General features: G+C 42.8%; 1 protein-coding gene across 6 annotated transcripts in view; it reads left to right on the top strand.

Annotated features, from left to right (window-relative positions):
• Positions 1-15239, top strand: part of invs (inversin) — a 301666-nt gene that overhangs the window by 253592 nt on the left and 32835 nt on the right. For 5 of the 6 annotated variants that reach the window (XM_059655375.1, XM_059655369.1, XM_059655372.1 and 2 more), the window contains 2 exons: positions 8354-8589; positions 8889-8969. In XM_059655375.1, coding sequence (XP_059511358.1) covers positions 8354-8589; positions 8889-8969 — 317 coding nt within the window. Of the gene's footprint in view, positions 1-8353; positions 8623-8888; positions 8970-15239 lie in introns of all 6 variants that reach the window. The other variant, XR_007249558.2, reaches the window with a different exon arrangement.

Here is a 15239-nt window from a genome sequence, read left to right as displayed (position 1 = left end):
TGGTGCCTTTACCATGGAACAATTGTTCCCAGTCCACGCTTCCTAACTCATGTCTCATCGCATCATAGTTTCCTCTTCCCCAATTAAATATCCTCCCATTTTGCCTAATCCTCTCCTTCTCCATAGCTATGTAGAATGTGAGGCAGTTATGGTCACTATCACCAAAATGCTCTCCCATGACAAGATCTGATACCTGCCCCGGCTCGTTTCCAAGCACTAAGTATAGAATGGCCTCAACCCTCATCGGCCTGTCAATGTACTGAGTTAGGAAATCCTCCTGAACACACCTTACAAAAACAGCTCCATTCAAATCTTCTGCTCGAAGGAGGTTCCAATCAATATTGGGAAAGTTAAAGTCACCCATTACAACAACCCTACTACGTCCGCACTTTTCCAAAATCTGCCGACCTATGCTTTCTTCAATCTCCCTGCTGCTATTGGGCGGCCTGTAGTAAACCCCTAATGAGGTGACTACTCCCTTGCTGTTCCTAATTTCCACCCATACTGACTCAGTAGGCAGATCTTCCTCGACAGTGGAAGCTTCTGTAGCTGTGATACCCTCTCTGATTAGTAGTTCTACACCCCCTCCTCTTTTTCCCCCCTCCCTATTCTTTTTAAATGCTCTAAACCCTGGAACATCCAGCAACCATTCCTGCCCATGAGAAACCCATGTCTCTGTTATGGCCACAACATCATAGCACCAGGTACTGATCCATGCTCTAAGTTCATCACTTTTATTCCTGATACTCCTTGCGTTAAAGCAAACACACTTTAACTGATCCCTTGGTTCCTTCCCAGGAAAATCCTTCCCACTAGCTGGTCTACCTCTTGCTATTGCCTCACCTGCATCAACTCTCACCTCCGGTATACAGCTCAGGTTCCCACCCCCCTGCCATACTAGTTTAAACCCTCTCGAACTACTCGAGCAAACCTTCCACCCAGGACATTGGTCCCCTTCCAGTTCAGATGCAACCCGTCCTTCTTGTACAGGTCCCACCTTCCCCAGAAGGCATCCCAATTATCTACATATCTGAAGCCCTCCCTCCTCCACCAGCTGCGCAGCCACGTGTTAAGCTGCGCCTGCTCCCTGTTCCTCGCCTCGCTATCTCGTGGCACTGGTAGTAAACTAGAGGACACTACTCTGTTCGTCCTGCTTTGCAGCTTCCATCCTAACTCCCTGAAATCACTTTTTATATCCTCAATCCTTTTTCTGGCTATATCATTAGTGCCAATATGTAACACGATTTCTGGCTGTTCGCCCTCCCCTTTTAGAACCTTATACACCCAATCGGAGACTTCCCGGACCCTGGCACCAGGGAGGCAACATACCTCCCGGGAATCCCAATCCTGATCACAAAATCTCCTATCGATTCCCCTAACTATCGAGTCCCCTACCACGAGTACTTTTCTATTCTGCTCCCTTCCCTTCTTTGCCACAGTGTCAGGCTCAGTGCCAGAGAACTGACCACTATGGCTTTCCTCTGGTAGGTCATCCCCCCAGCAGTATCCAAAACAGTATACTTATTGCTGAGGGGAATGCCCACAGGGGATCTCTGCACTGTCTGTCTGTCCCCTTTCCTCCCCCTAACTGTAACCCATCTATCCTTGTCCTGAGCCTTAGGAATGACCAACTCCCGGTAACTCCTCTCAATTACCCCCTCTGCCTCCCGAATGATCCGTAGTTCATCCAGCTTCAGCTCCATTTCCCTAACACGGTTTTCAAGGAGCTGGAGTTGGGTGCACTTACCGCAGATGTAGCCAGCGGAGACGTGTGCCATGTCTCCCACCTGCCACATTCTGCAGGAGGAGCCAGCAACTGCCCTAGCATCCATACCCCACTTAACTGAACACCCACTCAGTACTAAAGTAGAAAGCTTAGTTCAAGTTGCTATAAAATTAATAACAAACTTATATTCAGTAGAGAAAGTTTAGAATGAACCTTACGTTATTAACTAGGTTAGAGGAGGAGGGTGGGTGGGAGACACTACAGTTGTAGAGTCTCGGGTTTAGCTGCCTTGCTGATATATATGGTCACTGCTTTCCTTCCCGGCTGCCCCTCTGGTCCTCATCACTTCCTCTGCTGCTCCCGCTCCTTCTGTGAAAAAGAAAATACTGCTGCCCGAAGGACAGGAGAATTAACTATTAAAAGACTTCTTGACACAAAAGCCAAAGAGTGAAATAAAGGGTGTAATAAATAGGCAAAGTTTGTGTGCAAATGTTTTGTGCATAACTGTGTAGCAGTCAGCTGAGCACAACAAACAAGCCAGTAGGAAAAATCCCAGAAAAACCACAGAGAACAAGCTGGAGGCAGAGTCATCAAGGTCTACAGCACATTAAAAGGCCCATTGGCCCAATAGGCCTGTGCCAGTCAAAAACAACGATCTGTTTTCATCCCATTTTCCAGCACTTGATCTATAACTTTGTATTTGTATGTCTTGATATCATAAATGTACATATAAATAATTTTTAAATTAATGAAGATTTCTATCTCCTGCCTCTTACCTTGTTTCTATGCCCCCCGCCCAGGTTCCTCTGCCAAGGGCAAAAGATTATTCCATCCACACTGTCTATGTTCCTCATAATTTTATACATCTTGGCCACGTTCCCCTTAATTTTCTCCACTCAAAGAACAACAATCTCAGTCGATCCAATCACTCATCATAACTAAAGCTCTCCAGCACTGGCATCTCCTCTGTACCCCCTCCAATGTAATCACATCCTTCCTAAAATATGGATTCCACAACTACGCACAGTACTCTTGCTGTGGTGTAACCAATGTTTTTATACCATTCCAACATTGCCTTCTTGCTCTACCTCAGCTAATAAAAGCAAGTATCCTATATGTCTTCTTAGCCACTTTATCGGCTAGTGCAATTTTGTTCAGGGACCAGTGAACATGCACATCACAGTCTCTCTGTTTCTCAGTGCTTCTCAGGGTGCTGCCATTCATCATGTATTCCTTTCATCTAAAGTTGTTGAACTCAACATTGAGTGCCCAGACAGAAGACAATGTGCTGTTCATTGATCTTGAATAAAATAATTTTAGCAGGTGATAGATAGAAAGACCAGAGTAGAGAATTAAAAATAACAAGTGACAAAAAACCTTGGGTTATACTTGGGGTCTGAATGGAGTTGTTACACAAAGCAGCCACGCTTTGCCTCCCCTGTGTAGAAGAAAGCACATTGTGCAAAATGAATACAGTATGCCACATTGTAAGCAGTACAAGTAAATTGGTGTTTGGGCCTTGGTTGGTGAGAAAGGGAAAATGATCTCTTGCTGTCAGTGCCTTAGAGAAAGGAAAGAATTTTATGAGATACAGAAAAGTTCCTTCAGGACACTGAAAGGACGAGCAGAAGAAGATGTGTTTGGTGCTGGAGTTGATGAAAATGGTGAGGATGAGCCGTTGAATGTGAAGGCTAGTGGAATTGAAGGTGAACAAGAGGGGAACCCAATTGTCATTTTGGAGGAATTGGAAGGGATGAGGACAGAATTATGTGAATGTGCATTGGACGTTATGGAGGGACCCATAAACCACAATGGGTGAGAATCCTTGTCTGAGGAAAAAGGAAGACCTTTCAAAAGCACTGATGTGGAGAACAGCTTCATCAAAGCACATGGAAAAGCTGGGAAAATGGAATGGTGTCCTTAACATGATGCAAGATGTGAGGAAGTATACTCAAGCAAGTTACATGTTGGAATCCATGAGTTTGTAGTGAAATTTATTTGGTAGCCTATCTCCAGAAATAAAGACAGAAAAGTTGAAGATGGACTTGCTGCTGGTCAGCAGAAGATGGAAATTGGAAACAAAGTCAACATATTTTTCAAGGCAGGAGCGGGAGGTAGTACCCTTACAATCGCTAGTGTTCTCGTAGGAGAGATAATGCAGGAGGAGTCCCATCTAGGACAGGGATGGTGAATGTTGCACATACCATACAAAAAAAGCAAGCATAGCTCGGACCCATGTGAGTTCCCAAAGGATCACCTTTTATTTGGGGAAAGTAAATTGAGTCGAAGGAAAAGTTGTTCAGAGTACATGTTCAGCAAGACTAAGAAGTGTGATGGTGGTTGGGGGCTAATTGGGCCTCTGTTTTAGAAAGAAGCCAAGAACCTAGTGTCAGTCATGGTTACAAATGGAGGTGTGGAGGGATTTGGATGTTCAAATGAAGAGGAAATGGTTACGGCAAGGAAACTGAAAACTGTTGAAATAATGTAAGCCATCAGAAGAGTTTTGGGAATGGGAAGGAGGAGTCAGTAGAAGAGGATAAACAATGGAGTCAAGTTAGGAAGAAATAGATTGAATATGGCAGGAAGAGGCTAAAAGGGCAATCTTGCTTATGAAATTTGTAACAGAGGTAAGTTTGGTTTCTTCAAGGTGGAAGGAAAATGAAGGTGGAAACTGTAGAAGCTGTTGTGGAAATGAGGCCAGCAACACAATGGCTTGATCTTCAATAATAAAGTCATGGTGCATGGGGAGATGCGTGCTAGTATTGGAAAGTTGGCATTCAGCCTGTCTAGGTAGAAGTCAGTACACCAGCCAACAATTGGCGTAACAAATGGACATTCTTAGAGAACTAATTCCTAAACTGTCGGAATAAACAGGTCTTTTACTGAGTGACTGGCAGTGACTGACAGGTTTTCACAGGAATCAGTGCTTGGACACCAGCTGTTCACAACATATGTTAATTATTTAGAGAAATGTAATACCTCCACATTTGCAGATGACGAAAAGCTGGGCGGGAGGCCGTTCTGTGAGATAGATGCACAGATGCTTCAATACAGTTGGACAAGTTAAATGAGTGGGCAGATGCAAAGCAGGTGAAGTATAACATGGATATTTGAGAGATTATACACTTTGGTAGCAAAAATGAAGACTAATTATTTTCTGAATTGTGATTGATTGGGAAAAGGGTTGGTGCAACAAGACCTGGGCGTCCTTGTTCACCTGTCACTGAAAGTAAGCGTATGAGTGCAGCAGGTGGTGAAGAAGGCAAATGGTATATTGAACTTCATAGTGAGAGAATTCACATACAGGAGCAGGGATATCTTACGGCAATCACATAGGGCCTTAATGGTAGTATTGTGTGCAGTTTTAGTCTCCTTATCTGAGAAAGGATGTTCTGGCTATGGTGGGAATGTACCAAAGGTTTATCAGATTTGATGACTGGGATGGTAGAACTCATGAATGAAAAGGTACGTGATTGGTTAGGACTGTTACACTAGAATTTGGAAGAATGAAGGGCAGCTCAAAAACCTCTCAATTCTAACAGGCCCAGACAGAGTAAACACTGAAAGGAAGTTTCTGATGCCTGGGGAGTTCAGAGCCAGGGGTCACAACGTTAGGATATAGAGTAGGACATTTAGGACTGAGATGAGAAATTTCTTCGCCCAGAGATTGGAGAGCTGTGGAATTCTCTGTCACAGAAAGCAATTGAGGCCAAAATGTTGAACGTTTTTTAAGAAGGAGTTAGATATAATTCTTAGGACTAAAGGAATCGGTAGACATCACATATGATGTACTTATGCCCAGGCTTGGTCGTTTTCTCTGAAGAAAGCAAATGACCTGACTGGTAAAGGCCAACTGTGTGAAAATCTTTAACTTTTGAGATTCATAGGTAAATTCCTAAATCTACAAGGCTCCTAGGTGTCTTGCTTTGTGATCAGATGATTCTTGGGACCTATTGGAAACACAAAAATAAAAATCGCTGTGGCTTTAGTTTCAAGCCCAAAGAATTAGTAACATCACAATTATTTATGTACATTCAGAAAACAAAACCTAGTCCTGTCCAATGTTAAACACGCAGAAGGTGTGAGGTAAGATTTTTTCAAAAGCTGTCAACAGAAAAGGTTAATTTTCTGCTGTTCTGAGAAGCGACAGGGCAAAATATTCACCCAGCGACAACATGTTGTAATATTACTAACTTCGGTTTAGATTTTTCTCACTCATATCTCGTTTACATTTTATTCTTCTGCAAACTAGAACAAATGCATGTATGTTCAAATTGATTGTCTGCCAAACTTATCTGTTAGGAATTTTGTTTTGGCATGTGTTGAACTACTTCACAAGAAATTCTCTTTTTTTATATCGATGAGAAATTCACTATTTTGATCCAGCCCATTTTGAATCTGTGATGCTTCAGGACTACCCTTTCATGGGAACGTATTCTCAATTATATTTTCAAGATTTCCTACCTTGTTTTGCAGTCCGTCTAATAAACATCTAATTCTAAAACAGACACAGAGAACAACACTGGAGAAACTCAACAGGTCTGGAAGCATCTTGGAGAGAAATCAAATTAACATTTTGTATGTGGTATGGCTATTTCGTTCTGCTTTGTTTTCTTTCACACTTTTTTACTCCATTGGTAGTTCACCCCTCTCTGCTGTCTGGTCTCGACACATTTGATTTGAGCTAAATCAGGAGAGAAGTCTGTAAATCAATATCCAGCATATCCAGCTGCAGTGTGGTATCTGCCCACAATTTATTACTTGTGTCATGCATTACATTGTATGGAACACTGTTTTCATGCAGTCATTATTTATATCCTGCAGCTTTTTTAACAAGTTCCTGCTTTTTATTTTCTTTATCCATCTGTAAAGCACTCAAATGTGCACTGTAGGCTAGCTTATTCTGGTCTTTTTCTAGCTCTTTTATTCCTTTCATAACCTCTTTCAAAAGACTGTCAATGACACATTCAAAATTCTACAATTTCCAGTACTGTTTCCACTAAAACCTTTTTACGGTGTTGTAACTACCTCTGCAAGTAATGCTTACAGTTTCCTTTAAACCTCTTTGTGTAAGAACATAACTTTTTTTCACTCTGTAAGATTTGTATCTAGGTACTTGTATCTAGGATGGCACCATGAAAAGGCAGCCATTGTAAAAATTTTCCCTGTACTCCTATACTTCTGTATTGTAGTACAAGTGACAATAAAGGATATTCTAAATTCACTACCAACAATCCTAACTTTTCCATTAAGCTGTCTATCAGTTGCATATTAAATATCCCCAATACCCTCATAACTTCAAACAAAGACTGTTGTTTCTCAAGTTCAAAACAAGTTTAAAACTCAACTCCTGGTGGATTGTCCCACTTACTGTCTTCTCTGGTAACTTTCCCCTGCTACACTTCAGCAACATTTTTACTGATGCGTGGTCTATCCTAATCTGCAGCTTCAGCTACTATCTGCAATCATATAGCAGCCCACCAGCATGGCTTTGCCTCCTCTGCTCAGCACCTTCTATCCTGAGGCCTCCTTTCAGCTTCTTTAGATAGTTGACTCTTCTCAGTTAGGCTTACTACACAATGAACTGTAGCTGGTAAATAAAATGTACTCACCCTTTTTGAGGGCTAACCCAACGACCTGGTACGACTGTCCTGTTCATGACACCATTGTTGATTTTAATCTCCTACACAAATCGTGGGAGGACTCAGGAATGCAGGTTAACTTTGTATTTGTTCAGATAACCTAGAGATATACTCTGTCTTAAGCCTTTGAACAAAACTCCATCTGATATTCTGCCTGGCTCTTTCCAGATCTGTCCCACTTCTGCTCAATTTCTGACCCATACAAACAACAACCATCAGTCTTTATCCTCTTGCAAATGTTGCTTATATTTCATTCTTGTACATTAAACAGAAATCTTCAGTCCAAGATCTTTCTGTTATCATAGGAATCTGTTCATGCTCTCTTGTTTACTCTCAAGGCTGATACAGACCTTGGGCTGTACAAGATCCCTCTCCTGTCATTTCTGTTAGTGTGAACCCTGAGCATTGACAAGATTCATGCTGCTACAGTGTAGCTCACAATGTGAAGATGTAAGGTGTCATCTTACTCCAGTTGTCACCCTTTTTATAAAATCTTATTGAATTCTCATTATACCATTTAGATTAGAGGAGATGTATTTATCTTTACCTACTTTATATGCAGAGTGGTGAAGGCACAGAATGAGCTATCAATGGAGTAAATAAGTGTGAAAGAAGACAAAGCAGAATGAAGTGGCCCCACCACACACACAGTTAACTCAATTTCTCTCCACAGATGCTTCCAGACCTGCTGAGTTTCTCCGGTGTTCTCTGTGTTTGTTTTAGAATTGGGGTCAATACAGTGGTGGAGCTGGAGGAACACAGCAGGTCAGGTAGAATTAGAGGAGCAGGGAAGTTGACATTTCAGGTGTGGACCCTTCATCAGGACTCCAGTATCTGCAGTTCTTGCTATCTCCGAGTGACTTGTTTTAGAAGTAGATGTTTATTGGAGGGAGTGGGAAATTGGATACTTGTTTTTGGGACTAGCCATACGGTAATGTAGTTTGTAGTGTTCCTAAAAGTGTTAGTATTGTATTTATATTTGTAGTTACAGGATACGTAAAACCCTGTTATTGCTCCTTCGCTGGCGATGTCAGAATGGCGACAATGTTGACAAGACATGGAAGCAAGAAGTGGCTGCCTTCACCATCCAACTAGTCTGGAGGAAGAATCTCAGTGGCAGTGCCCTGAATGGTATTCCCAGAAAAAGCAGCCAAACATTCAACAGCAAAAGTTCCTGCACAAGGGCAGCAAAGCAACACTCAGTGTTAAAGCAAATTTATGGTAATTTGCTTTCAACAATATCATCTTAATAAGGTTTGTTTATGCTTGGAATGGGAAGAGGGATTAAAAAGGACAGATTAAATCTCGTTAAAGTATTATCCTCTTTCCAACAGGAGAATGAATGGAGTCCTAAAAATTAAACAATACGTATAAGTGGGCATATTGATTTTATGCCATACATAAATTAATATGTACCTGAGTGAAGACATTAATAATTGCAAGGTAGCAGTTGCTATTTATAGAACTTATGAGCTTTTCATGAGGGATTAGTTGTTTGTTTTTTTTTGTTTAATTGTCAGGTAAACCTCAGGAAGAAAAAGGTCACAATTCACAACAATCACCACCTTTTAGGAATGGTCACATCTCTGTTCAGAAAATGTGTAAGTATAGAACTACGTTTTGTGTTATTGGATGCAACAAGGATGCCACAGTTTGCCATATCATTTCCTTCAAGTATTCAGAATTTTATAATTCTGAATATTTAATCTAATCAAAATTTGCGTGAAACATTATTGTTTAGTATCACTTTATGTTTAACCCCTAGTTATCCCAAGGCCTCATTCATATAAAATTAACTATAGGACCATTAAAAAAGAGAGGACTTATGTCTACGTAGCACCTATTTTCAATTTGTTGTAAATCTCTGGAGTCGGCTAAGGAGCCTTAACTTTGCGACACAAATGTGAAAATGAACTAAGACTAACATGATGTATTGTAGCAAGCGTGATACCTGAACTGTCACAGTCTCTCTTGAGGTTTCCTGATGTGGATTTGGGATTTATTCCTTAAGCAGTTCAGCTGTAATATTCTGGCAATCAGAAAGGTCGCCAGAAAAACAGATTTGCAAATAACAGAAAATGGCAAAGGAGGGCTGTCAGAATATTGTTTCATTTCTTTAGAATTATAGGTGCAAAAGACAGTGGTAATTTCACTGAACTAGCACTTCAGAATCCCAGGACATTTTCTGAGGGCATGGGTTCAACTCCCACCATGGCAGATGGTGAAATTTGAATTCAGTAGAAACCTGTAATTAAAAGTTAGCCTAATGAAGGCTGTGTTACTACTGTTGATTCTCATAAACACCTATCTGTTTTACTAATGTCCCACAGGGAAGGAAAGAAGGTATTCTTAACTGGTCTGGCGTACATGTGACTCTAGACCCATTACAATGTGGTTGACTCTGACCTGCCCTTTAGGCACTGACGGATGGATGCTAACATGGGGCAAGGCAGTGATACCCATATCCCATGAACAAAGGGTTGAGGAAGTTCAACAGGGGGTCCAGGGAGAACAGGGGTATTCTCTTTAGCAGAGAGAAGATTAAACAGAAATTTAATAGAGGTGACAAAATAATGAGAAATTTTGATAGATTACACCAAGAGACAGTGTTTCTACTAACAAAAAGGTCACTAGTCATAGGACGTAGATTTAAAATAATTGGCAAAGAACCTGGGCACATTAGGAGATTTTTGTTTCATGCCACGATCTGATCTTGATTATTCTGCCTGATTGAATCATGGAAGCAGATTCAATAGGCAAGTTTCAAAGTGAATTAGATAAACACTTTATGCAGCAAAAGATTGGAGAATCGTAAGCATGAAAGATGATACCTCCTGCTGTGATTGAAGATGGTAAAGCTACATTCAGCAAAGAAGAACCGAAAAGATAAGAAAGACAGAGAAAATAAATTACAAAAGCAGGCTGGCAAAGAATATAAAAACTGACAATAAGAGCACCTTTAAATATATAAAAAGGAAGAGAGAGATCAAAGGTAACATCGGCCCATTAGAAAATGAATCTGGGAGTCAGTTATGGGCAACAAGGAAATGGCAGAGCAGTTAAACCATAATGAGGCAAAAAGTTGACAAATGGAGTATAATGCGAGAAAGTGTGAAGTTGTTCATTTTGGAAGGGAGAGCAAAAGAACAGAACATTATTTGAATGGAGAAAAACTGCAAAAAGGCACATGGGGGTACTTGTGCACAAAATACAACATATAATCAGGAAGGCTAATGGAATGTTGGCCCTTACTTTAAGGGTGTTGGAGCATAACAGTAGGGAGGTCCCACTGTAACTGTACAAGGTGAGACCATATCTGGAGTACTGTGAGCAGTTGTGGACTCCTTAGTTAAGGAAATACATCATTTTATTGGAGGCAGTTTGGAGATGATCAGTAGGATGATTCCCAGTATGGAGGTGTCGTAAAAACATAAAAAGTAGGAGCAGGGAGGGACCATTCAGCCCTTGTAGTTTGCTTCACGATTCTTTATGATCGTGGCTGATCATTCAACTCAACAGCTTAATCCTGCTTTCTCCCCATAACCTTTGATCCCATTCACCCCAAGTGTTATATCTAGCCACCTCTTGAATACATTCAATGTTTTGGGATCATCTACTTCCTGTGGTAATGAATTCCACAGGCTCACCACTCTTTAGGTGAAGAATAATATCCTCATCTCTGTCCTAAATCGTCTACCCCTAATCGTCATAGTGTGACCCTTGGTTCTGGACACAACCACTATTGGGAACATCCTCCCTGTATCTGCCCTGAATGTCCTGTTAGAATTTTATAAGTCTCTAGAAGATCCCCCTCATTTGTCAAAATTTCAGGTGTGGCCTCACCAAGGCCCTGTATAATTGCAACAACACATCCCTTCTCCTGTACTCGAAACCTGTCAAAATGAAGGCCAACATACCATTTACCTTCTTTACTGCCTGTCGCAACTCCAGGTTTACCTTCAGTGACTGGTGCACAAGGACACCCAGGTCCCACTGCACACTCCCCTCTCCCAATTTACAGCCATTCAAATAGTAATCTGCCTCCTGTTTTTGCTTCCATGGGGAATAACCTCATGTTTATCCAAATTACCCTGGATCCGGAGGTTGGTGGGGTGGTACGCGGTTGGTGTTCGGGAGAACATCTCAGAAGTCCTCATTTTTCAAGGACTGCAACTTACCCCTCCTCAGTGGTCGAAAACACCCTTGACCGTGCTCCCACATTTCCCGCAACTCATCCCTCACACCCTCTCCCTGCAATAACAACCAAAACAGAATCCCCCTCATCCTCACATACCACCGCACCAACCTTTGGATCCAACGCATCATCCTCTGACACTTCCGCCATCTGCAATCCAACCCCACTACCAAAGACATTTTTCCCTCCCCACCCTTATCTGCTTTTCAGAGAGATCACTCTCTCTGAGACTTTCTTGTCTGCTCCACATTCCCCTTCAGCCACACCATACCCAGCACTTTTCCTTGCAACTGCAGGAAGTGCTACACCTCCCCCCTCACCCTGATCACAGGCTCCCAAGAAGACCTTTCTCGTCAAGCAGATGTTCACCTACACATCTGCTAATGTGATATACTGTATCCACTGTTCCCGTTTTGCCTCCTCTACATCGGGGAAACAAAGTGGAGGCTTGGGGACCGCTCGGTTCGCACTAAACAATTGCACCTCACAGTTGCGAACCATTTCAACTTCCCCTCCCATTCCTCAGATGACATGTCCATCCTGGGCTTCCTGCAGTGCCACAAAGATGCCACCCAAGGCTGCAGGAACAGCGCCTCATATTCCGCTTGGGAAACCTGCACTCCAATGGTAACAATGTGGACTTCACAAGCTTCAAAATCTCCCCTCCCCCAACTGTATCCCAAAACCAGCCCAGCTTGTCCCCACCTCCCTAACCTGTCCTTCTTCCCACCTATCCCCTCCTCCCACCTCAAGTCCCACCACCATCTCCGACCTACAAGCCTCATCCCGCCCTCTTGATCTGTCCATCCTCCCTGGACTGACCTATCCCCTCCCTAACTCCCCACCTACACTCATCTTTACTTACTCCATCCCTGCCTCTTTGACCAGTCTGTCTCCCCTTCACCTATCTTCTCCTTTATTCATCTTCTATCCGCCTCCCCCTCTCCCTATTTTATTTCAGAATCTCCTTCCCCTCCCTCATTTCTGAAGACGGATCTAGGCCCGAAATGTCAGCTTTCCTGCTCCTCTGATGCTGCTTGGCCTGCTGTGTTCATCCAGCTCCACACCTTGTTATCTCAGATTATCCAGCATCTGCAGTTTGTACCATCTATGAAACGGTTTTACACATCAGTTTGAGAAGAAGGGTAAGCCATGTTGGGATTTTTGATGAGGTTAAAACAACTGGTGGAGGCAAGTGATTTTGGTTTAACCCTAAGTGAAACTCTGAGAGACCATTTAGTATGTGGGATTAATGATGTGGCCATGCAAAGGAGCTTACTTGCTGAAGCCCAACTAGACTTCAAACAGGCAGTACAACTGGCTTTATTATTAAAATATGCAGCAAGTTAAGCTTATGAGTTACAGCGTACGCCAATGGAAATGGACACCGTCGCCATGCCAAATGAACTCTGAGAACGCCACTTGAGTGAAAGCAATTGCATTGCCTCACTCAGGACATATTCTGAACCGAGGGAACTCTAGGTCCAGTGGTCTGGCAGAAAGAGCAGTCCAAACTTTGAAGGCAAGCTTAAAGAAACAGTCTACTGCTTCATTTGTTACCAAATTGTCCCGGTTCCTGTTTTATTATAGGACCACGCCACACGCACCTACAGGGACAGCTTCAGCAGATTTGTAAAAGGCGAGCAGACTCCACACCAGGTTAAACCTGATCCTCCTGGACCTTGCAGGAGAGGGTGAAATGGCATCAGCAACAGCAATGTCAGACACAAGACTGCTCTGAGAGAGAGGGGTAGTTTACTTCAAGGGATGAATTTTGGTGTTGAAACCATGGGAATAGCCCTGCAAGGGTTAGAGGCATGGTTGACACGAGATCAGGTCCCACGACGTACAAGTTCAGGTAGGAGAGGTGTGAAAGATATAGGACAGATGTCAGAGGTAGTTTCTTTACTCAGAGTAGTAAGGGAATGGAACGCTTTGTCCTGAAACAATATCTGGATCATATGAAAGCTGCAAACTTAACAGGAGTAAAACATACCTGACCCCTCAGAAATACCAGCAAGCCTGTCAAAACCCCACTTCTACCCCTCCGCCTAGTATCAAAGAAACCTCTGGGGACAAGCTGGAACACTGGAGATGTTGCCACCTCAACGCTGTTACTGCCTCAAGAAGAAGATGAATTTCTTCTGAGATGCTCCAGGCACAAGAGGCAGGCTACACTCTGGTACAGTCTGGCAGAATCCAAGGCAAAGTTGGAGGAACTGGGCCTGTGTGAAAATGCCCCAGGAGAAACTACAGGAAAAAGAATGGGCCTGTGTCCCAGGACTTGGAGGAGGAGGGAGATGGTGTTGGCAATAAAGTCAACCAAGTGGACCTCATAGAATATGAGTTCCCTTATTGGGGCCATTAATCTGGTCCAACCAGGGAGCTCTGGCTGAGAGGTATAAACAAGAGTGTTGAGGTTCTGTTCACTCTAGGAACCAACTCTGAGCTAGCTGGGTCTGTGTCTTGTACTGTGCACGTGTAAATAAAGGATAAACCAGTGATAGTATACCTCAGGCGAGATAGCCAGGTTTTTTCAGTAAAGTTCAGGGGAATCCATCACCCAGCAGAAGTAGTTTTTAGGCCGTGAAGGTTCCAAGTCACAACAGTTTGAATAGGAATCTTCAAGATGTTGGAGAAAGTTAGGCCATCAGAATTGTGAGAGATTCATGCCATCAGACTCGGAAAGTGGTTCCAGTAAGGATCTATAAAGCAGAGATAGAATAGATAATTAACATAGAACATAGAACATTACAGCACAGTACAGGCCCTTCGGCCCTTGATGTTGTGCCGACCTGTCATACCGATCTCAAGCCCATCTAACCCACACTATTCCATGTACGTCCATATGCTTGGCCAATGACGACTTAAATGTGCCTAAAGTTGGCGAATCTACTACTGTTGCAGGCAAAGCGTTCCATTCCCTTACTACTCGGAGTAAAGAAACTACCTCTGACATCTGTCCTATATCTTTCACCCCTCAATTTAAAGCTATACCCCCTCGTGCTCACCGTTACCATCCTAGGAAAAAGGCTCTCCCTATCCACCCTATCTAACCCTCTGATTATTTTATATGTCTCAATTAAGTCATCTCTCAACCTTCTTCTCTCTAATGAAAACAGCCTCAAGTCCCTCAGCCTTTCCTCGTAAGACCTTCCCTCCATACCAGGCAACATCCTAGTAAATCTCCTCTGCACCCTTTCCAAAGCTTCCACATCCTTCTTATAATGCGGTGACCAGAACTGTACACAATACTCCAAGTGTGGCTGCACCAGAGTTTTGTACAGCTTCACCATAACCTCTTGGTTCCAGAACTCGATCCCTCTATTAATAAAAGCTAAAACACTGTATGCCTTCTTAACAGCCCTGTCAACCTGGGTGTCAACTTTCAAGGATCTGTGTACATGGACACCGAGATCTCTCTGCTCATCTACACTGCTAAGAATCTTACCATTAGCCCTGTACTTTGCCTTCTGGTTACTCCTACCAAAGTGCATCACCTCACCATTGTCTGCATTAAACTCCATTTGCCACCTCTCAGCCCAGCTCTGCAGCTTATCTATGTCTCTCTGCAACCTACAGCATCCTTCGTCACGATCCACAACTCCACCAACCTTAGTGTCGTCTGCAAATTTACTAACCCATCCTTCTACGCCCTCATCCAGGTCATTTATAA

Source organism: Stegostoma tigrinum, chromosome 2 (genome assembly GCF_030684315.1).
Source record: "Stegostoma tigrinum isolate sSteTig4 chromosome 2, sSteTig4.hap1, whole genome shotgun sequence".
In the NCBI taxonomy this organism is placed as follows: Eukaryota; Metazoa; Chordata; class Chondrichthyes; order Orectolobiformes; family Stegostomatidae; genus Stegostoma; species Stegostoma tigrinum.
The sequence above is the reverse complement of the archived record's forward strand: the minus strand, read 5'-3'. Positions and strand labels throughout refer to the sequence as shown.